Raw genomic sequence first — 22,246 nt, forward strand, 5'->3', positions numbered from 1 at the left:
TTTCGGAAGTTGTGCTAAGTTGGATTTTAAACAGGAACAACTGGTGACACAAACATACTGCTGTTTGTGGGAGGGTTGAATATAAAGGAAACACACCGGTTTGTCATGCCTCAAACTGGTGGTATGGACATTATGTCACATCGGCAACAGAGGAACATTCAATTAAAAAAAGCGATGTCAGAGGTATTGAAAGCAGGAATTTGAGAAACATATTGTGAGCTCTTGCCTCGAGCCCCTGGTTGAAAACAATCTGCTCAGCAGCTGGAGGTGGGAGGTGTGTGTATGTGTGTGTGTGTGGGAGAGGGGCGGTGGGGAGGGGGGGTGGTATAAGAAGTCTCACTGCAAATCTCAGAGAGCCCAAATCCCTTTATCTCTCCCCTCCGGAAAGCGCCAAGGGGCTTAGGACGGGAGGAAGACGGACGGCCCGATTCAATCAACCTGCCACAAGATTGGCCTCTAATCCTGATTTACAAATATGCAAGCATCGCTTCCACACTTCATGATTCGAACAATATTCTGTCAAGTTCAGAGCGTTTTTTTGGGGCAGCGTGAAGCAAGACAAATGGCGGATGAGATGCGAAGTAGTAAATGTTGTTTGGATATCCCCAAATAGGAAATAATGTAACAAAAAAATGCATTATGAGTCTCTCCATTAACTTCTTATACAGCGAACACTGCTCCATTAGGTTAGACAGTGTGTTGTCTACATGAAGGTACACTGGTATCAGGGCTAAGATGATTATTTTAGAATGTCATCAATTGTGAATCACCTAATTACACTGTGTCTTATGATACTGTGATTTTTAGAATAGCCAATGTACTCCTACTTCTTTAATTTTAGAAATGCTGGAGCACAAGAGAAGTTTTTAACACACCATCAAAGTAGAGTATAGTGCTGCAGAGTCACTGCACGAGTGGGCTGCACTGGTCGGAAATCCTGTGCAAATCCCACTGTACTTCTATCATAGACTTGTTGAGTCTACACATGTAACTGTATTACTATAAAACAATATAAATAAGAAAAAAACAGGCATTACATGATTTAAATGATTGGGTACTTTGTCAACTATCATATTTGGATTCAGGAACATTTGTAATATATAAAGTAGTGCTGTATTTACTGGACAGTATGCATGTGTGTATATCTGCGCATGCACACTTGCATTAGCATAATGACTATACTATTGACAGTGTTGTCATCTCCTCCACCTTTACATTTTCCTTTCTCTTTTTCACTCCCTGTCATACTATATCTCTCTCCTACTGATCTGCTGTGCTGTTTCCCAGGGAGACTGCTTGCAAGGTTAATATTATGTAACACTTGTTAAGGATTCAGTGAGCAGCATGCACACCATGCACGCACACACACACACACACACACACACAAACATACAGTACGGTGTCCCCTGGGACTGTAACCTGTAAGCTAAAGCCAGCTCGTCACTTCTATTTATAGGCACCATTGAAACACACACACACACACACACATCCTTTTTGTGGATGCACACTGATGTTCCATTAATGGGAGGTTTGTGGTTTATTGTAGTGTGAGATGAGAATGAGTAAAGGCCAGGTATTTGCTAATATGAAGGTGCGTGTCCATACTACATACACACACACAAACACAGTACACATACACACACACACACAGCAATCAACATTATTGAGATTGCCAGGAAAACAGGGCTCACCCAGGAACACAACAGCCATCATAAGTCAGTCAGATGACAAACCTGACTGAGAGCAGGATTAGGAATCTGTCCTTTGCCTGGAACCCTTTGAGCTCAAGTGTTTAATTACACTATGACCACTGATAAATCTAGCAGAAGTGTCTGTCTCCACATCCACCCTCTTAAAAAATACTCAGTTGTTAAACTTTGATTATGCATTTCATGATTTTTCTGTTGCATTCAGTTGGTGTTCACTATCATGTGTGGTGTGATGCAAAACAGCCATGTAATGTTTTTTTAAATTCCTCTCCAGAATGACTCATTCATGTCATTGTACAATGCATGTAAAGCCATGAGAGACTGTCATCAGGCTGTGGTGCAAGCATTTGTCACGCTAGTTAGTATAAGCACTTGACCGGCATTATACTCTGAACTCCGGGATTTGCATGCCGATTTTATGTCGATGTAGCTCACAGTATGAGAGACAGATGTGTGCAAGGACCTGTCACACTGCCACGTTTGTAAAACCCAAAGTTCTATTGTCTCCTCGCTGTAAATCTACAGGTTTAGATAGCTCACACATACAGATGGATGATAAAAAAAGCACCTGCTAACATTCTGGTATGTATGTAATAAAGACACACATACACGTACACGCAGTCACACCCGTCACTGCAAAGGGGCTTCACACTGTGAACATGCCTGGGAACGATGTGTTAATGATTTGAGGTTAAACCACCGCAGACTGTCTTGCAGTGTCACACTGGTACCATCTGAATCATCAAAAGCTACCTACTTACTCTGCATCAGGGCACTTACTCTAGTCTCTCTACAGCACACCTGCCTGAAGGGAGCGATTTATATTTGTTTAGTAAGTGTATTTCTTTGATTGCTAGTGGCAAGATAGAGTTTGTGGATTGATTTGAATGAAGCTCAGTGCACCCACTGTAAATTGAGATCAGATATGAAATGTGTGACTGCAAAGTTTTAAGTCTTACAAATAACAGAGCTCAAAAAATCTTAAAAATAATTAATAAGAAAATGAATGTGCAGCTATTTTGATCGATATATGGTTTGAGTATAAAATAAAATAACCTTTAGTGACAAAATATGCAACTAGATGCAACAATTTAATGAACAACAGTGGATTTTGTTACGATTACACGAGCACACTGCTGTACTCCCAGTGCATTTAAAAACCAATCAATGCCAACTACAATATTTATGACATAAGAATATTAAAAACAAATGCAACTGAATAATCCAAGTTCTGATTAACAATTTAAAGTGTTTACTTATCTACATCAAGCTTCTAATTTTGTTCCAGTGCTGAGAAAGTATATGACCTTGTACCCCCTACAGACAGTACACTCATATTTTACACACAAAACACAGTCAGATATGTAGTTGTACTAAATATGCCATGCTCCAGGCCACAGTCTGTGAAATGGAAGACAGCATCTGCATGCCATGTAGGTGTGAGATGATACACCATCCTGTCATATACACCACAAAGAGAATCACAGGTTATCCCTCAACTTCCTCAGCTTGCCAATTCATCTTCATCTAGTTTCTGGTGGTATATGTTTGTGTGTGTGTGTGTGTGTGTGTGTGTGTGTGTCTTTGTGTTTGCAGACAAAGACATTCTGCATATAAATAGAATCATATTGTGTTAATGTCCTTTCTAAACACTGGTGCATTACACACATCTAACTGAGTGCATCTGACAGTCATTTTGTCCATCATGTGTAGGTGTGTACTTTGTTTGTTTGTGTGTTTGAATGTGTGTGTGTGCGCATGCATGGTGAAGTGCAGTAGGATTATTTCTCCTCTGCATTTGCTTCTGGGGATTCCCAGGCTGCCCCAAACAATGGAGGATGTTTTTGTTACGCAGGAAAGCCGCTCACTTTTCCCCTCCTACCATCCCTCAATCCATCTGTCCCCCTCCCCTTCATCTCTCTCTTGCTCTGTGTAACACACTCAGTCCACCAGAACGCAGATACATTTGTCCTTTTTTGTTTCAGTGGAAGAAACACAAAATTTGCAAGCAGCTTTAATTTAAGTGCAAAGGCCCTAGCATTGGAGGGAGCGGCAGCCGTGGTTAATATAAAGATAATTTTTATTTATATAACACTTTTCATACAGGGGATGCAGCTCAAAGTGATTTACAATTAAATGAAGAAACAAGGAAATAAATTAAAAAAGGCAAATTAAAACAAGTACAAATACTACGTGATAAAACCAAGTAATCAAATAAATAACAAACCAGAGAAGCAGCAAATAGCAAGAACAGGTATGCTAAGAACAATAAAAAATGTAAAAGATAAGAATAATACAAAGGAAGTGACAGTTAGTTAAAAGCAATATTGAATTAATATGTTTTCAATTGTCCTTTAAAAATGTTCACAGAGTTTGCACTTCTTATATCCTTGGGCAGGGAATTCCATAGTTTTAGTGCATAGTTAAAAAAAGGCTGAGCTGCCAATTTTCTCGTTTGTGTGATAGTTTGTATTTAAAAAACCAGCAGCAGAGGATCTAAGATGCCTTGAAGGATTATAAAATGACAAAGAATTAGTAATGTAGTTAAAAGCCTGGCGGCAGAGTTCTGGATTAATTGTAGTTTGTCAATTAATTGTTTTGGAAGACCGATGTAAAGAGCATTACAGTAGTCTAATCTACTTGAAATAAATGGATGAACACATTTTTTGGCATGTTGTTGGGATAGGAATGGCCGCAGCTTTGCAATATTTCTTAAATAAAAGAAAGCTGCTTTGGTCACCCTCTTCTGAGATTATCTGAGATTTAAAATTGAAGTCTGAGTGGACAATGTAAAGTCAAGTTACAACAGCTTCCTCTTTCACGACGAAACATGCAAATTTTCTGCATCACCACGGCAATGGTGTTCCACAAAAAAAAAAAGCTTTGCAATTTGGCATTGTGAAGGTCTTGAGGTTTTGATGACCAAATTTGAGGTGGGCCTGTTGAATCCTCTAGGAGGATTTCCAAAAAGCTCCATACCTGTAAAGTGCCTAAAATTACTTGTTGTCACATGACCTATGACATCATTGTTCGAGGTATCGACTATTCCGTCACAATTTAACATCACATTATTCTGAGGGTTATACCAACCAAATTTCAAATGAATGTGATAAACCCTCTATCAGGAATTCAAAAAAGTTTGAATACAGGAAAAACGCACAAAATTCAAAATGGCTGACTTCCGCTTGGGCTAAGCTAATGAAAGCCAGTGTTAAATATGTCCAAAATGATGAGAGCAACATGTGTACCAAAGTTTGTGAATATCGGAGCAACTTAATCCCAACTACGGCCTGCCACACATGAAGGAGCTATGGAGCCTGCTGGCCACATCCGAGCCCAGTCACTACAGAACTTTGCAGTTTCTGCCAGTTCTGATGTGTATATGCCAATTTTTGTGACTTTTGTTCATCCCAAGCCCCTCAAAAACGCAATGGCGATGAAGAATAATAATCTCTACAAAGACAATGGGTTATTTGCACATTCATGTGTGTTCATGTACTTTGGTGCTTGTGCCCTAACCAGTAAAAATCCTCTTTTGACAAGGTCCTTCTTCTTAGAGGTGGATTGCTTTGTGTGTCAGACCTTGTGTTGCATATATTTTAGTGAGTGGGTGTATCTGCATAGCATAAGTTACATATCTCCATATGCATTGCCTTATGTGATTTATGCTTGTTATCCCATCCACCTGTGTGCTTGTCGCTCTACCACACCTCGTCAAACACCGGGCGAACCAGCTGCCATCCCTCTCTTGCCACGAGCTAGTTTCCATTTAGCATGGCAGCAGTCAAGGCCTTTTAGATCAACGCTCAACACAACAGGACGTTGTACCTTGTCCAGACCACCAAGCCAATTGTTCCTCAAGAGCAAAACCTGGTTGTATTGATCCATTCCAGCACTCCCTGTTGTTTCAGCTCAGTGAGCAGTACATCAGAGGGAATGTTTGTACAGGAGTGAGTGATGTACAGAGTGATTTAGAGCTCCCTCCAGGGTACCAGAGGAGGAGGCGATTATGACAGCAGACATTTAGAGACATAAGGGAAATAAGGTTGAGGTTGTTCAGATTCATTGATTTTTAGATGGCAACAATCTTCTAGTTGATTACACGAAATAGTTGTAATGACTCATTTTAGCTGCAGTAGCAATAGTGGTGATAATTGTGTTAGCATTAGTGGTAGCAGTCATGGTTACATATCCCTTGGGTATATTAACTGCCCTAACTACGCTGCAGCTATTTGTGAAGTAATACTCTCCCTGAAATCTATCTTCTGAGTATGAAACCCTCACAACCTGTAGCCTTGGAAAGTGGAAGTTTATAGCAAGAAAAAGACTTTGGACAGCTTGAATCTACAGTTTTTTTGTGGCACAAGTATTAAAATGTCCATAGAAAATCTTCAAAACACTCCTTCAGCATAATCCTCTTCTCTGCTGTCCGTCTGTATACTCAACTGTTCTCTGCAGTCATACTTTTTGTCAAAGTACGGCTAAATACAGTGTTTGCCAGTCTCGGTGTCGCCTTCCTGCTTTTTCTGAAACTCCACTGGAAGCATACGCTGCAGGAGAGCTTTGAGAAGTTTCTGTGGACGCTTTGATGCTTTTTCTCTGTCACGGCAACCTGTCATTATAAATAATATGGATTCAAGTTGACCAAAGCCTCTGTTTTCTGTTAATAAGGAAACAAACTTTTCAGAGCCATATCTCCAGCCAAATATAGATTCTGGGTTGAGTAGTGTGCAGCGTTTCCATGTATGTAAATCTGACTGTTATTTGTGAATATGTATTTAAATCCATATAGGACACATAAATATGAAAACATGCTATGGGCACGCAAGCTCATTCACAGACAAATACAGAGCAAACACACAGGCCCTTCCTCTGTTACAGTAGCTGTAACATGTCTTTGCAAATAGAGCTTGGCATGCCCTTTTGAGTGGGCACACTCTCTGATGTCACAACATAGCCCCTGATGCCAAGCTCTCGGGTGGGGGTGTTAGGGCCACAGGGCATGGCCAGAGGATATCAGGAAAATTCGGCCAAAGAAAGAGGAGGAGAGGTCAACTGTGAACCTCAGAGTGCAGGAAGACATTTTGACTTTATAACACAGGTGTAACTGATAACATTAATAACGGCTGCATTCGGTTTAGGTGTTCCTGTGCCAGGATCCTGGTACTATGCGTGCTGGCTGACTGGCATGCCTTACTGGAACATCTATATGGAACCTGAGCCACTTTTAATGTTATTCGTTACACCTGTGCTTTTCCTTTTTTGACATGTCAAAATGTCTGCTGTGAAATCTAAAGTTGTAGCTTAAAGGATGGAAGCCAGAGGGATGAATCACAGCATGTGTGTTTGTGATGAGAGAGAGCTATGATAAACCACCTCAAGCTCACCATCACGGTGGGGTACCTGCTCCATTCTACTACATCTCTGATCCCATTACTCACCATACCACTGAATCAATACATCAAAGCAGACGTACAGCTGCTGCAGATACGTCTACAGTACTCAACATATGTCTTTTTTTTTTTTTTTGTCAAGCCTATGATAACCAGTTGTGATCTTTTAAAGCGTACAGTTGTGCTTTCACTGTGACAAATGCCAATGAATATTGTCAGTGTTACAACTCCACATTAGACAGAGTGAGTCCAATCAAAATGATGGCGGTTTTGATGTCTTCAGTAGCCAATGTGTCCTTGTCATGCTGAAATGTCAAGCTGCCTGTCTTTCTGTCACTTTTTTTCATTCACAATTTTACCTTCTCTCTGTTTCTCTTCCCTTTCATGCTCTCTCTCTCAGGTGAGGAATGACCTAACTAGTGAGCTGGAGAAAGCAAACATTCAAATCGCAGATACAGAAAGTTTCTCCAACGACCCCTGTGTCAACGTCAAGAAACTCAAGGTAAGTGGTTTGGGAAATACTGGAATACAGCTGTGATCTTTAGAAAAACTACACAGTTAAAATGAGAATAGCCTAAAAATAAACACTACTATGTGACTATGTAAAATGTGCTAAAACTTTTTTTGTGACATATCAAAATTATGACCAGTCTTGACTGACCAAACTGATACAAGGTCAGTTTTAATTCATATTATATTACATACATTGAATAAATAGGGTCTGATTGATTTTAATGTCACATTTACTACAGTTTTTAATTCTGTATTGTGTTTGAGTTAATGCCATCCAAACTAAATCCTAGACAATTAATAATTTATCCAAGAATTGTCTCCTGGGCAGAGCAGAGTAGCTCTCATTGAGATTAATGGAGCCCTGATGAGTATACAGTAATGGCCAGGGGGGGTACGGTGAACTCTAATGACCTGCACTGACTAATAGATGTTTTAAGGACATATACATACATTTACAAACATGATTCTTTTTTCCTCCTCTCCTCTCCTCTCCTCTCCTCTCCTCTCCTCTCCTCTCCTCTCCTCTCCTCTCCTCTCCTCTTCTCATGTTTTAACATGGATGGTTGAAGAGATTTTGCTTGGATAAAGCAATAAATCATGAAATTCCAATCTAAATGCAGTCACATGTAATAGTTAAATTATCTAAACTACCCCTAGAGGCAATAAGAGATGCATTTGGCCTCATTTACCAGTTGTCAGCTAAGTATCTCAGTAACATATACGGTGTACAGAAGGAAACATTATCAGTGGAAGTTAAACATGATTTTAGTCACTGATGAGCTTTACCTGTAATGTACAAGATGTCAATTTCAATGGGAATAAATATATTTTGATTATATGATATGATTATTTTGATTTGACTAGAAGTGACATGCATGGCACGGTGAGGATGGAAGCGGGGGAGACAGAGAAAGGGAATAGATGTTGGAAGTGAGGAGAGTGGAGATGCGATAGAAAGCGTTCCGATGTGCGACCAGGAGATATGACGTATGCAAGATGGAGCGGGTCGAAAGAATCGCAACAGAGAGATGATGAGACAGAGGGATAGAGAAGGAGAAGGAAGCTAAGCTGTCTCTCCTATGTGTAACTCTGCATGTTGAGGCATTTTAATGACATTTTAAGCTGACACCATCCTTCCTTGATCAACTCTAAATATGCAAATCACAGTGTCGCCTCGAAAGCTTTTCAGAACGTTTGGATGGGGTGGGCGGGGGGGCCTCTGACACCCTAATGGTCTGTTTCCCGCTCATCTCGCAACAGTGGTTTGCTATCTTCACGACAGCTACGTAATATGATGAGGTAGAGGCTGACACAGATTTTGTTTTAAAGACTGATCTTTTTTTGGGTTGTGTGAGCGATTGTGTGTGTGCAGAGTGTGTGTGGGACGAGAGGGATGAGGGGGCGGGGTAAGGGGGCTGTGGCGTCACTGTGTGATCCACAAATAGAGCTCTAACCACTGTGATATTCCAGCTGGAATATTCGAAATGCAGACAGGCATCGCCGCTGTGGGCGTTGAAGAAGCCTTTTAATATTTATCTGTCGCTTTCTGTACTTTCCTCTTCATCTCTTGTTCTCAGTCCCGAGTTCTCTGTTTATTTTACTGGACAGGTTGACAAAACAACATCAGAACACAAAGGCACACTTCCACACGCACACTTATCTTCTAATCTGTGTAGCAATTTACTTGAGTTTTCCTCAATTTAACCACAAGATAAGTATATCAGCAGAAATTCTATAGATCAGGGCACCTTATAGTTTTTGTTACTGAAGGACAATTAGGGGAACTGGAGGGCCACATGAGGAAAAATTGTGGTGGTCTAAGTTTTGCAATCCACTACTTTAGAGTCATTTGCCAAACATTGTTAAATTCACAAGCTTAACACATCAATGCACCACTCTTCACCAGCGTATCAAATCACTGTGAATGTCTATTGTTTAAAGGAGCACTGATATCCATAGCCTCTACCATGACCACAACAATATGCTAATGTTTAACACATACAAAGGTAACTGTATATTTGCCATGTCTATAAAAATAAAACCCAGGTTGTAAACAATACTTAATCTTTAATGTACAATATTTTTGCATGCTACCGTTTTACTGCAGAAACTGGGCCTCATGCAAGAATACTGAGGTGAAAATGAGATTTACTTGGACGAGCGTTCCAAGTCAGATTTACAAGAATGTTGTTGCTGCACAAACTTGCCGTAAGTCACTCATTTCAGGCTGATGAATGTCAGCTGTTCCTGAGAAGGCGTGCGTTGGAGAGATTTCATCATTAGCAAAATCAACGCCTCTAAAATTGCCATATAAGGTGACGTATTCCTCTCTGTTTGTGGGCAGGTTTCATTCACAAAGATGTTTCCAAAGAATAAGAAGAATTTCAGTCCTGCCGTTGCCAATCAGCAGACAAAAACTAATGTCATTAGTGCAACTAATGGTATTAGAGGCACCGAAACAATTATTAGTACAGCTGCCAACGATGTGTCATCAGAGCAGTGCTGTACTGTGACTGAAATAAAGAGGGAATGGTTTGACATGAAGTTAGATGCTAAAAAACATCAATCTAAAGCAAAGCAGTCCATGACTAATATGAGAGGCAGTCAAGGGATGTGACGGTCACAGAGATATTATACGAGTACGTGATGTTACACTGGCAGGTGCATCAGAGGTAAATACTGGACAAAGAGACCTGCGTAAAGATCCTGAGGCAGCTGTAGAGAAATCATGACTTCAACGAAGAAAAATTCCAAGAATGAGAAATTTGTTGAATGCCACAAATTCTCTTAAATAAATTGTGCATGCCGCTGCTTCTTGCGTGAGGCGCATGGCCTTGTGGACTCCCAGACATACTGTAGAGCATCAGCTCAAGACAAATGATTTGCACTGATAATGTCATTATAGGGTTTTCCATTTCAGATGGTCTTTTTATTGATAATATCATCAGAATGGCTTGTGCTGTTCCTGGGGTGAGGAGTGTTTTCCTGGCTCTCTTTTCAAACTGATAAAGCACCTCTGCTGCTCCAAATCCCCAAATAGCACAGAGTTGCAGCAAGAATCTCTTACTGCAGACATTAAACGCATAGACCTCCTCCCATCCAGCTTTAAGGACCAGTCAAAGCAAAATTCCAGTTCTGAGACTTCAAATACTTTTCACATTGTGTTGAGTTTGTTCTCAATCACAGGAATCCTAACATAACGTTAACATTATTTGAGGGACTTTCATTTTGAAGGTAGCAGCCTGTTAATTTCAGTTCAGACCGTAATGTCAGCTCCATGGTCATAACAGTATTGATTAGTAGTCAAACACGCACACAGATCTATCCTGCGAGTGTATGCACTTGATCACGCACGTAGGGCATAGCACACTCGCTGCACAGTAATCATCACAAACAGCAAGGGGGGTGGGGGGTAGAGGGGGGGTATAAACAACACATTGCCCAGTCTAGAAATCACATCTCTCACAAGCTCATAAAAGACCATCATTAGTAGTGTGTGTGTGTGCCGTCACGGTGCCTGATTGGGGTTATGAGGTACAACATTACTCAAACCATTATCACATATAAATCACCATCATAAAGTTACAAACAACCTTGTCATGGAGAAAGCAGTCAAGGCTGCCCTTAATACTACCCTCTTTTAGAACAATTATTGTTATGGTTATATAAAAGCTCGAGCAATGTGGGTAATTTGGGGACCTGTAGTGCCCCCAGTCCGTTTGTAATGCACAAACACAACACACTCACTCATGCCCTTGCCTACAACTACACAGTCTCTTCATGTTGTTGCCAGGCAGACCAGAATTTATACCGGGGCTGTGGTCCTTAGCCATAGCTGGAGTCATTTGGGTCAAGTGCCTTTCCTCCAGGGAAGAGCAATGTTATTGAGCAGCCACCGGCATTTCACACACGTACACACACACACACACACACACACATGAATGCAAGACTGCACCCCAGAAAAGTTCAGAGTTGTTACCTTCTTGCACATCGACACACACATTGTGACAGTGCCAGAGCAGTGGAACAACACTGAAGGCTTCATACAAAAGACTCACTTAAATGTCCCAGCATGCTCTTTGGCTCTGATGAGAAACCACCAGAGAAGTCATTTGTTTTGTTTTTTTCTTGAGCTACCCAGCTTCCTGAAAGCTCTCACGCTCTGCAGTGTGAGTGTGCATGTGTCTGTCCCATACACAATGCTAGATCCTGTATAGATGGTTTTGTGACGAAATCTCGGAGCTGCTATAGAATTCGGAAGGCAGGTAGTACGTTTGCATTTAAACATCTGGCTAGCTAGCTATCTTGCCCTGGTGGGTAGATCTGTGTCCAATCGCCTTAAGGAATTGGAATTTAGATGACAGTGATTGGTCCCCTCTGATCTGTGGATACATGACATATGGTAGAAAGTGCCTGAGGGAGGAAGGACTTCATGAACTGTACTCGTAATGGTTTCTCATCATCCAGAATAAAAACAGGACAGGGCTCGGTGAAATTACAGCCGGTGTGTTTGTCACTTTTATTTTGATTTAAGTTCAACCAGAGTGAGTATTGAATTTTGTGTGTAATGTTTCAAAAGGGCCCTGCTTGAAGTCAGCAGTACCACAGAAAGGTTTGAATGTATGGCTTTCTGTAATGTATAGTGTTTTCAGCTAATCGATAAAATATGGAACCGGATGAAAACTGGATGTAGCGGTAAAGTATACAACATTGCAGTAAAAAACACATTTAGTATCAAGTATGTTTTCCAAAAGGATAAGAATCATATTACAAGATGACTGTTGTTGACAGATACAGAAATAATACAGTAGGTCATTTAATTAAATGAGGTGCAATAATGTTATTAATGTTGTCAGTCAATCAAACCTGACCTTCTAGATTTGGTGCTCAGGGCTCTGCCAGGGCCACATAAGAGCTTTATGACAGACTCGCATGCATCACACATCACCTCCAGCTGTGGTGACCAGATGTAGATTCATCAAACCTGTGTCAGTATTATTGGATTAGATTGGGGCAATTTTGTTGTGTGAGTGTTTGTGATCATCTGCTTATGTGCATATGTATGTGTGTGTGTGTGTGTGTATGTGTGTTTGTACTATACATATGTGTGTTCACACTAAATGACAGACTGTTGGCCCCAGAGCCCTCCACCCGGGCAATCTGAATTATTTACAGTCAATCACCAAGCCATGTGCTTCGAATCGCCATGTAAATTTGTGTTCTCCGGCCTGGTTGGCAAGGAAGGGAATTCTGCCCTCAATGATAATGTTGACACTTTGGCCGACACTGATGAGATAGACATAGTAATGAAAATACAGTACATGCAACATGACCGTTCATTTTTTAATAAAGTGTGATGTGGTGGAGGCATCGAAACAAAGATACTGATCCAAAATCAGGGTAAAGAACTACTTTCTTTGATAGAAATGCCCGGTATGTATTGCCAGGGAGTCACAATATCACAATAAAAAGCTTGCACAGTGTAATGAACACTGGACTACTGTTATATATGCAGCTTCACATCATACACATTTCACACTGCACAGTACCTTAAATTTATTGTATCATTGTATGTACAGCATGTGTGTATTATGCTAAAAAAGTGGTTTTTTTGCAGATTTGCCACTCACATAACAGTGTTTCATCCTTTGTTCTTTCAGGACAATGACGTGAGAATCATCATTGGCCAGTTTGATGAGAACTTGGCTTCCAAAGTCTTCTGCTGCGTAAGTCCTCAGGCTACATTCATAACTGAAATCTCAACTTTTCCAATGCTGTCTGTCAGTATCTTGCCAAAAAATACAATACAACTGGTGCAGTGCTAAATTGAACATAAGATTGGAACATGATGTGATCTGGTTTATGGGAATGCTGTGAATATGTAATAGTGCACTGTAGTTAAATTCCTCACTTAGCTGTTTAGGGTCATGTAATTTGGGCTTTAGATGTATTGGGTTATGCTTTACGCTTTGGGCTCAGTTCATTTTTCAGACTCCATTCTCTAGTTTTGGATAGACAGCAGCTCACATTAGACAAAAGTCATTCCTAAAGTTAAAGTAATCTCCATATATCATACTATATATCCTGCTTCAAGCTCAATTTCTTCTACCCCTCCTAGGCGTATAACCTGAACATGTTTGGCAGTAAATACCAGTGGATAATCCCCGGCTGGTACCAGGGCAACTGGTGGGAACAGGCCAACAGCACCAACTGCACCACCAAGAAGCTGCTCACAGCCATGGAGGGATACATCAGTGTGGACTTTGAGCCGCTCAGCGCTCGACAAATCAAGGGCATCTCTGGCAGGGTGAGTGCCAGAAAAATGTACATGTTGTTAGCAAGTAATTTAAGGTGATATGAGATTTGAAGAGGTTTAATTAAGACAGGTGAGAAAAATCTACAGTACCAGTAAGGTAAATATCATTGAATAAATAAAGAATTTTGCTCCATTGGCATGTTGACTGATTGGTAGCTAGCCGTTTGGTAGCCATATTACACTATTCGTGGAATTTATGGTGTACATAATAAAAGCCACAGGTAAAGTACAAGTGAACTGCAAGTGAAATATTTTTTGTCTGTTTTGTCTGAAGTAAATTGTTTTCATTTTGTGTTGTGTGATTGTAACATTCCTTTCACTGCTACCTGAAGTTTTCTTGTGACTGTATTTGAGAGCATCTGTTGTAAGTGTTGTGTTATTGTGCTCAGAAGAATCTGTGGCAACATCAGAGAACTTTGTTCCCAAAAAGGCATCCTAGATGCATGTTTTTAAACCACAGATCTCAACCAAAATCAATCATGGGGTTTGTTTTCACATTAAACTACCCATACCCAACACAGGAGCATTGATTCTAAAACAGCCTTATTTCCAGTAACTTTGTATCTCAAATTATGTGCCAAATAATCCATTCTCCTTGGATCAAGTAACACCAATAAGAGTTTATCTGAAATAAAAAACTTTAAAAAGTAGGGTTTTTTTTCTCTTACCTCTTTTTCAGACCCCTAGGGAGTATGAGAGGGAGTACAGCCAAGAGCTGCGGCAGAAAGGTGTGGAGTCCAGCAAGTTTCATGGCTTTGCCTACGATGGGATCTGGGTCATTGCTAAAACATTTACCCGAGTGATGGAACTGTTACGGATCAAACAACGGCAAAACACCTTTCACAACTTCACAGTGGATGACCGCGAAGTGGGAAAGATGGTGCTGGACGTCATGAATGAGACCAACTTCTTCGGTGTGACGGTAAGTTATGGGACAGATTGAGATTTTTAAAGAAAACTGTATAAACATTACGCAAAATGAGATTGCAGTCTGACATGTTTGACGTTGAATTTGGGTTTTCTTTGACTTTACTCGCTTTCATACTGTAAATGGAGCCACTGGTCTGTGCAGAGTTAAGATACGGGAACACAAGGATACTTTCCAGACACTCACACACAGTACATGTACATGCAGGCATGTAAAGGTTTTGGTGATGAGACACATATAGTGAGAAAAATTCATACATATAAAGTATATACAGACACAAACATTGTTTAAAGCAACATGACCAGAATGCTATCAAATATGTTGTCACTGATGAAGAAGCATCTTTTTGGGTTAATTAAAATATCTAGCTCCAAGTGTTTATGCATGCAACACTGTATGTACAGACGTGTATATGCACTGTGTTTGTATGGAGTTGGCAAATGTCAGAACAACACATAGAGGCATTAATTACTGCTCTGTTAGGCTGGAAATTGTTTGCATAGAAGGTTACTTAGCTATCTTTGTCTCTACATGAAGCCTAAAGTGATATCATTTGGTGCTGCCGACTCACTGCAGTGCATTCAAGATTGATCCTGGTGGCTATGCTAGCTACATGCTGTGCGTGTGTGTGTGTGTGTATTTGTGTGTGCATGCGCGCATGCATGCTCATTCTCTCACTTCCTATTGAGCTGTTAGAGGATATCTCCTGTTCTCCTGTAAAGGCCATTCCATTATTAGAGGATGCCACACTGCTCTCAGCCTAGACAGCCAGTAGGCATGAATTGCGTTACAGTACAGCAGAACATTACTCATATTATATCATATTCATGACTGTGCTTACAAATAAATGGCCTGAAAAATGCAAGTGAAGATAAAAAAGCAAAAGACTGGCTGGACTGGAAAATTACGGCGGTGCAGTGTTGAATAAATACTCATAACTTTCTCATGAACATTCACTAAATGTGGAGAAAAGTCAAGGTAGGGCATGAGAATGATGATGAAGATACAGATGCTAATGCAGTATAAATGTCAAAAGAACAAGAGAGGAAGAGAGGCAGAGTAGCCTTGGAGAAAATCAGTACAGACTTGCATTATTATGAGGCCATTTGGGGCTAGCGTCCCTGGGACTGTGTGTGTGTGTGTTGCAGCGCTACACCAAATCCTTTGGCTCGTCATCCCTCACCCCTCTACTCTTACCTCTCTCAGCACAGACCCACTCAGGGCTGCTGATCAGGAACAGGGTGACATTGAACCTCTCAGCACAGACCCACTCAGGGCTGCCTGTCAGTCGCAGGGTGACATTAAACCTTTCCTCTTGGACTCCGGGAAGCGAAGCAGTGCAGCAATGTTGATGACCATATTTCATTCACTTTTTACTCAAGGAACACACTCAGATAAAGTCCTGTTAGGGTTGTTTGAATAGGCTAGCAGTCTCGTTCTCACCCCTATTGACTCATTTTGATCCTACATCCTGTATGTAGCCATCAATGGTGGAAGAATTACTATTCCTTCACTTATGTGAATGTACACCATGGTATAAAAATGCTCCATTACAAGTTAAATCCGGCAACATTTTAACTAAGGTTAATATGTACTGCAAAATATACTTAACTCACCCTTTTCAGAGTGTTCAGAGTAGAGTAAAATGACAAATTTTCATAAAATTGTGTCCATGTAGCACCAAGAGGTGAAGTAATGATTATGCAGCCTTTTGATTTTTAGAGATATTTTTAGAAAATAGATTAACATTTCATGATGATTGTTTTGTTCTACATAATGTTAGTCAGAATAGAGTCTAGTGGAAGCTGGACAGGGTTACATGTTATTTGGAAATATTACAGTATATCTGCATGCTTTTGCTTTGCTGATGTCCTGAAGAAAAAAAAAACCCATCAGTTACATACATATATTGTGGATGATGTACAACCAAAATCCTCAGAGGAGTAAAACAATCTGAACAAGAATATTATGCATGTGGTAAACAATTAGGTTGTTTGAAGACGGCAGCAATGCAAAATAATTCAAAGCGTTTTTGTAGCAAGAGAGTTGAGATCCACAGACTAATATAACTGTTCTTTTAAGGGATTACATGAAATGAGATCAAAAATGTTCCCTGTATGTAGCACACACTTACCACATGGAAACGTCCACCCACACACGATGAACAAAGACATAGGAAGGCAATTTCCCTTTTCACACTGCATACATCTTTTATGCTATTTTCAAATGCAGATTTCAAAAGCAGCAGTTGTTACACAACTCTCTCAGTTTGCTTGTGAATTGCAATAACTTCTACCGGGTTTCCGATCAAATTAATCCGTGTACAAGCACCAGAGGCAAATGGCAAATTCTGACTGTGTAAATTTTATGTGTGCATGTGCGATTGATCTTACGGGATCACTCCGACTTGAGCCCCGTGTCTTTCCTGATGTCACGATTTTACTCTGTGTGTTTGCTGTGTACACACACACACACATGTCCCACGAGACCAAACCGTGTCCATTCCGTGCTGGTCTCGGTCCTGCTGCTGAATCAGTGGCGGAGGCAGCTGCAGCAGCAGGAGAGTGATCATCGAGGGCTCCACAGTATTGATCTGGCTGCTGTCAGGGCCAAAGAGAAGACGGCTGACATTAGCTGGGAGAGACTTCCAGGGCACAAAGAGTGCACATAGCGGCTAGAACCACAGGAAGATGTACACTGGAATTCACTAGGGAGAGCTGGATGGAAAGAGACATGGGAGGTTGGGATTGGGGGATGACAAGTGTGTGGGTATAGGTTTGTGTCCCTGTTTTTGTTTTTGTTTTTTATCTGTGGTCAGTGGTCATCCTGTTGGTATCAGTGTCTCTCTGGGTAATAGTGAGTAGGAGAGCCTGAGGCTTGACAGTCACCTCAAACAGACACTGATGTAAGACAGAGAGGGAGGGTTACGGGCATCTGTTTTTCTCTTTTAATGCGTGTGTATACATCAACCGTGTTCCCACCTCAAACCCTGAAAACCCAGAGGAGGTCACACCTGCAGCCCACTGATCGACATCTCATTTGACCCCCAGCGCTCCCGTCACTGACAGTATTCTCACCTCCACAGTCAAGTGATACACGGCCACCTCCGCTGGCTCACCTCAGAAAGACACATCCAGACACACACATGCACACACACTCGCTTGGACACGGGTGATTGCTGCATCAGCCACCATTGTGACACCGGTCTGAACGTCCTTTGAATACGAACACTTGTCTGGGTCAGTACACTCTGGTGAGGTTGCCTAAACTTGCAGAGGAGCATAATACCTTGTGGAAAGAGGCTTTACAGCGGCTTCTCTGAATTTTGGTCAAAGGAGGTTAATTTAATCCTTGTAGCGCAGACATTTATTTCCAATTAAGAATGTCCTAGTCAGTGCCTCTGCATATGTTTGACATACTTTGCATTTTCTACAAACCGTGTATAAACTTGAGAGAACAAATTGGGGGCTGTTAAAGTAGCTACACGCCATTTCAGTAAGGGTTCGTGATAGCTCCACTTTTGCTGATGTAAAGGGCAATTATTGTGGCAATGCTAATGCACAATAAGAGCATGGTGGCGCAGCTACTCTAGAAACCTGGATACATATACTCACAGTCATTATGGGTTCAAGTCAAGTTCCCCTATTTTCAACCCACATTGTCTGACCCTGTTTACACACCGCAGTTATCTGAATATAATACCTAATGAGCTGAACCGAGGTGCATTGCACTACCCTACTTACACCTCAGGCATAATTGCATAGCATATTGTAGGAAAGAGCAGTGTGTGACGAAAGGAACTTGTTAGTGTCGACAAGTCGGATTGACACTGCGGTGTGAAATTGGTAACGGAGGCTCCATCGCGCATCACACAGGTAAAGGCGGCATCGGGGACTCTCTATCCCAGGAGCGCCTCGTTCTGCTCGCGCACACATCCAGTACATCATCAGGGACACATGCATGCACATAAACATAACGTGACAACATATTAAGTGCATACAGATAGACACACATGCGCGCGCACGCTCAGACAAACATCAAAGATGCCACACAAAGACACAGATTCAAACAGAGGGGTGGGATCCTGCTCTGCTACTTCAAAGCTTGCCATCTTTTTGAGGCAAAATTGGCTCTCCAGCTTCCTTCTCCATATTCCCCCCTCAGCTGTCTTTTAATCAGCCAATGCAAATGCTCTCTCTCTCTCTTTCTCTCAATAGCTTTATCCATCTATCTAGCTATTCTATCTAGCTCCCTCTCTCTCTCTCTCTCTCTCTCTCTCTCTCTCTCTCTCTCTCCCCCTCTCTCTCTTTACGTCTCACGCTCTCTGTGTCATGCTGGCTCTCACCTGTTTTGTTAGCCAGCCAGTAATATGTAAACCCAGTTAAATGTGTAATTAAGGAGCCCTGTAAGCAGATGGTGGGCTGAATTAATTGAACAGTCTTGGTAGATGAAGGAGAGGGAGAGAAAAGAGACAGAGCGACGAAGAAAATAGAACAAGAGAGAGAGATTAAGAGACAGAAGCCAAATTGATTTGAATATGTCTTACGATATTGCCACAAAGTTGAATTGTTTTTGTCTATCCTGTCTGTGTTTTCCAGGTGCTCCCTGGCTTTAAATAGCTTATCTTGTGCCTTTGGAGTTTAAATCAAAGACTTTCCTTCCTTTCCTTTTGTCATTTTAAGGTGGTTGTTTGACCAATAAACATACCTTTTTGGTGAGAAATGAATTTTGAGAAATAAAACCTCTGCTTCATCCATTGACCGCTGTGTACTTTTCTGTGGCAAAATGTTAGACTCACTTTAAAAAATTGCCTTTTAAATGCCGTCTGGACCCAGATTTGTACCAATGCTAAGTGAACAAACACAGTTAAATCATGCAGCCTTGCTGACCTGATGTTGTTCAAAGGATATTAGCAAATGAATTGGCCGAAAGATAATTCTGTTTACCTCCATAAACAGATCAATTTTGGCCACTTCTAATCAAATGAGATGCAGTGTGCAGGAGTCGAGACTCTGCCCTTTGTCTGCCAATGCACCGGCATCAGGAAAAGCACTGTGCATACGCTTAGTCAGACTAAGCTCCTTTTGTAAACTAAAATTCACCTCATTGCTTATGGTGCATCTTCTTCAGCAGAACAGAATGTTTTATGAAATATATACTGTATAATATATACTTTGTGTGTTTTATGTTGTGTTAAAGATACATGTTTTTGTTTTTCCTTCTTTTCAGGGTCAAGTCATGTTTCGGAACGGAGAGAGGATGGGCACAATAAAATTCAACCAGTTTCAAGGTACATGTGAACACATTCTTAACTTTATTACTACCTCCAAGGTACAGTAACATATCTCAGTTGTCTCTTCAAGGCTTGCATAGCCATTGGAGGACTGCTGTTAGTATGGATGTATCTTTTGTGCTGACCTCATTCAGCCTTCTGCACTGACCCAAGTCCACTGGACTGGCATTAGAAAAATTGCCATCATTTTTTGAACTCTAACTACTGCACGTTTCTGTTCAATAAAACCTTCAGTTGTCTGAGACATTTAGCAGTATTATCACTGACTTTTGAAAAGCCATTTACTTTTTTTTCTCAAATCAGAAGGCTGCCACAGTCGATGTACTGGTACCTCAGATGGATCCTTACCAGCAGGGTTTAGTGAAAGCTTGCAGTCATATTCACAGGAAAGAGAGGCTGAAGGATTTCAGTTTTGAGGTCAGACTCTTTGTGCACATATTTATCTAATGTCTAATACTGAAAAAGAAGAGTCATTATTGGTAAGAGGTTATTTGTCATAAAACACAAACATGAATCTTTTTAGACAGTTTGTCATTTTTCTGATGAGGGTAATTTCCACAGTACTTTGTGTACGTAGCTGCATGTTTTCTCAGTGTGTCTGCGTGTTTGTAGGTGAACATAAAACTCTACATTGCAAATCCCATGCTGCTTTACTGTAATTGATCTCCTCTGTGGTGATAGAATGCAAGTGTGGACCATGAAGATTTGTAAATGAAAACGGGCCTCAGTACTCTTTCCTCATAGAATCATCCTGAAGTTGTTTTTGGCCAGCAGGGCCTGCTGTGTGGGAGAATAACCCAAAGATTGCATCTCTATGCAGGGATTCCCAGCTTCAAGGCTTCCCCGACTGTACGTAGCACACTGCATGGTGCTGTTCAGTCCTCTCTGCCTAACCATCTTATCTTCCCCACTGCAGAGGGGCTCGATCCCTCTGGCTGCTTACATCACTGTGTGTGAGTGTGTGTGTGTGTGTGTGTGTGTTTCCTATCTGAGAGCACGGGAGAGAGAGTGTGCTCATGCACATGCTGGTGTGTTTGATAAAACAGGAGACCACACATGACTTACCATACAATTAATCATTATTTTCTAAAGTGATTAATTTGTCGATTGTTTTATAGATTAATTGATTAATCATTAAGTCTATAAAACATCAGAAAATAGTGAGAAATGGTCATTACAATTTCCTTAAGCCATCAGTCAGAAACTTAAAGATATTCAATTAATAATCACATATGAGAGAGAAAAGCTGAACATCAAACCATTGAGGACTAAGAATTAAAAAAAACATTAATCATTATCATTAATCATTATAATTTAAAAACATTACATTATCATATTAGTCACTGATTAATTTTTTAGTGGATTGACTAACCAATTATTTGACAAAGTTTCGGCTCTAAATTGAATTGTATTATTTGTTTTAACTAAGACAAAATGAACATAATAAATAAAAACAAAAAAAACATGTGTCTCAATTCCATAAAGTATGTACAACTGTATATACTACAGAAATTGTCATTGTATTCTAGTTTTTCAGTTAGTAGAAAAGAAATCAATGTATGCTATAATTTTGTACTAATAGGTAATGATAGAAGACGCCTGCTGACGGATGTCAATCAAACTGTGACTGAAGCGCTGCTGTCAATCAGATTTCAAAAGAAAGAAAGGGTTTATTTTTGAGTTTTGCTCTGTCGAGCTGTGTCACACCATCCGAAATTTATTCACAGTTTTGCAGCTGTGAGTAGCTCCCGTTTCCTCTGTGCATTGTATTATGAGACAGTAATCTATATCAACAGCACACTCAAAAATCAAGCAGTTTTTAGGGTGTGTATTGACTTTAAATAGACTCACTTGTGTCACTTTTCCAGTGTGAACACACTGCATATTGAAAAGCTGCTCATAATTAGTACGTGAGGATTCAGGACAGAGCTAGAGAGACACATCCTTCAACCGACAGTCATGCACGAGGTCTGCTTACCTTCCTGTCTATACTTGTAATTTACCTGCAAGAATGAAACCAAACAGGAAAAGGAGCGTTAACAGAGACAGGATGCTGTCACAAAACTTTTGAATGATTGATGAGAGGGTGATCAG

General features: G+C 40.7%; 1 protein-coding gene across 2 annotated transcripts in view; it reads left to right on the top strand.

Annotated features, from left to right (window-relative positions):
• gabbr2 (gamma-aminobutyric acid (GABA) B receptor, 2) overlaps positions 1–22,246 on the top strand; it is a 190,741-nt gene that overhangs the window by 103,014 nt on the left and 65,481 nt on the right. For both annotated transcript variants that reach the window (XM_042435126.1, XM_042435125.1), the window contains exons 4-8: positions 7,503–7,604; positions 13,276–13,341; positions 13,734–13,922; positions 14,611–14,853; positions 20,089–20,149. In XM_042435126.1, the coding sequence (XP_042291060.1) occupies positions 7,503–7,604; positions 13,276–13,341; positions 13,734–13,922; positions 14,611–14,853; positions 20,089–20,149 (661 nt within the window). The remainder of the gene's footprint in view (positions 1–7,502; positions 7,605–13,275; positions 13,342–13,733; positions 13,923–14,610; positions 14,854–20,088; positions 20,150–22,246) is intronic.

This window comes from Thunnus maccoyii, chromosome 15, assembly GCF_910596095.1.
Source record: "Thunnus maccoyii chromosome 15, fThuMac1.1, whole genome shotgun sequence".
NCBI lineage: Eukaryota > Metazoa > Chordata > Actinopteri > Scombriformes > Scombridae > Thunnus > Thunnus maccoyii.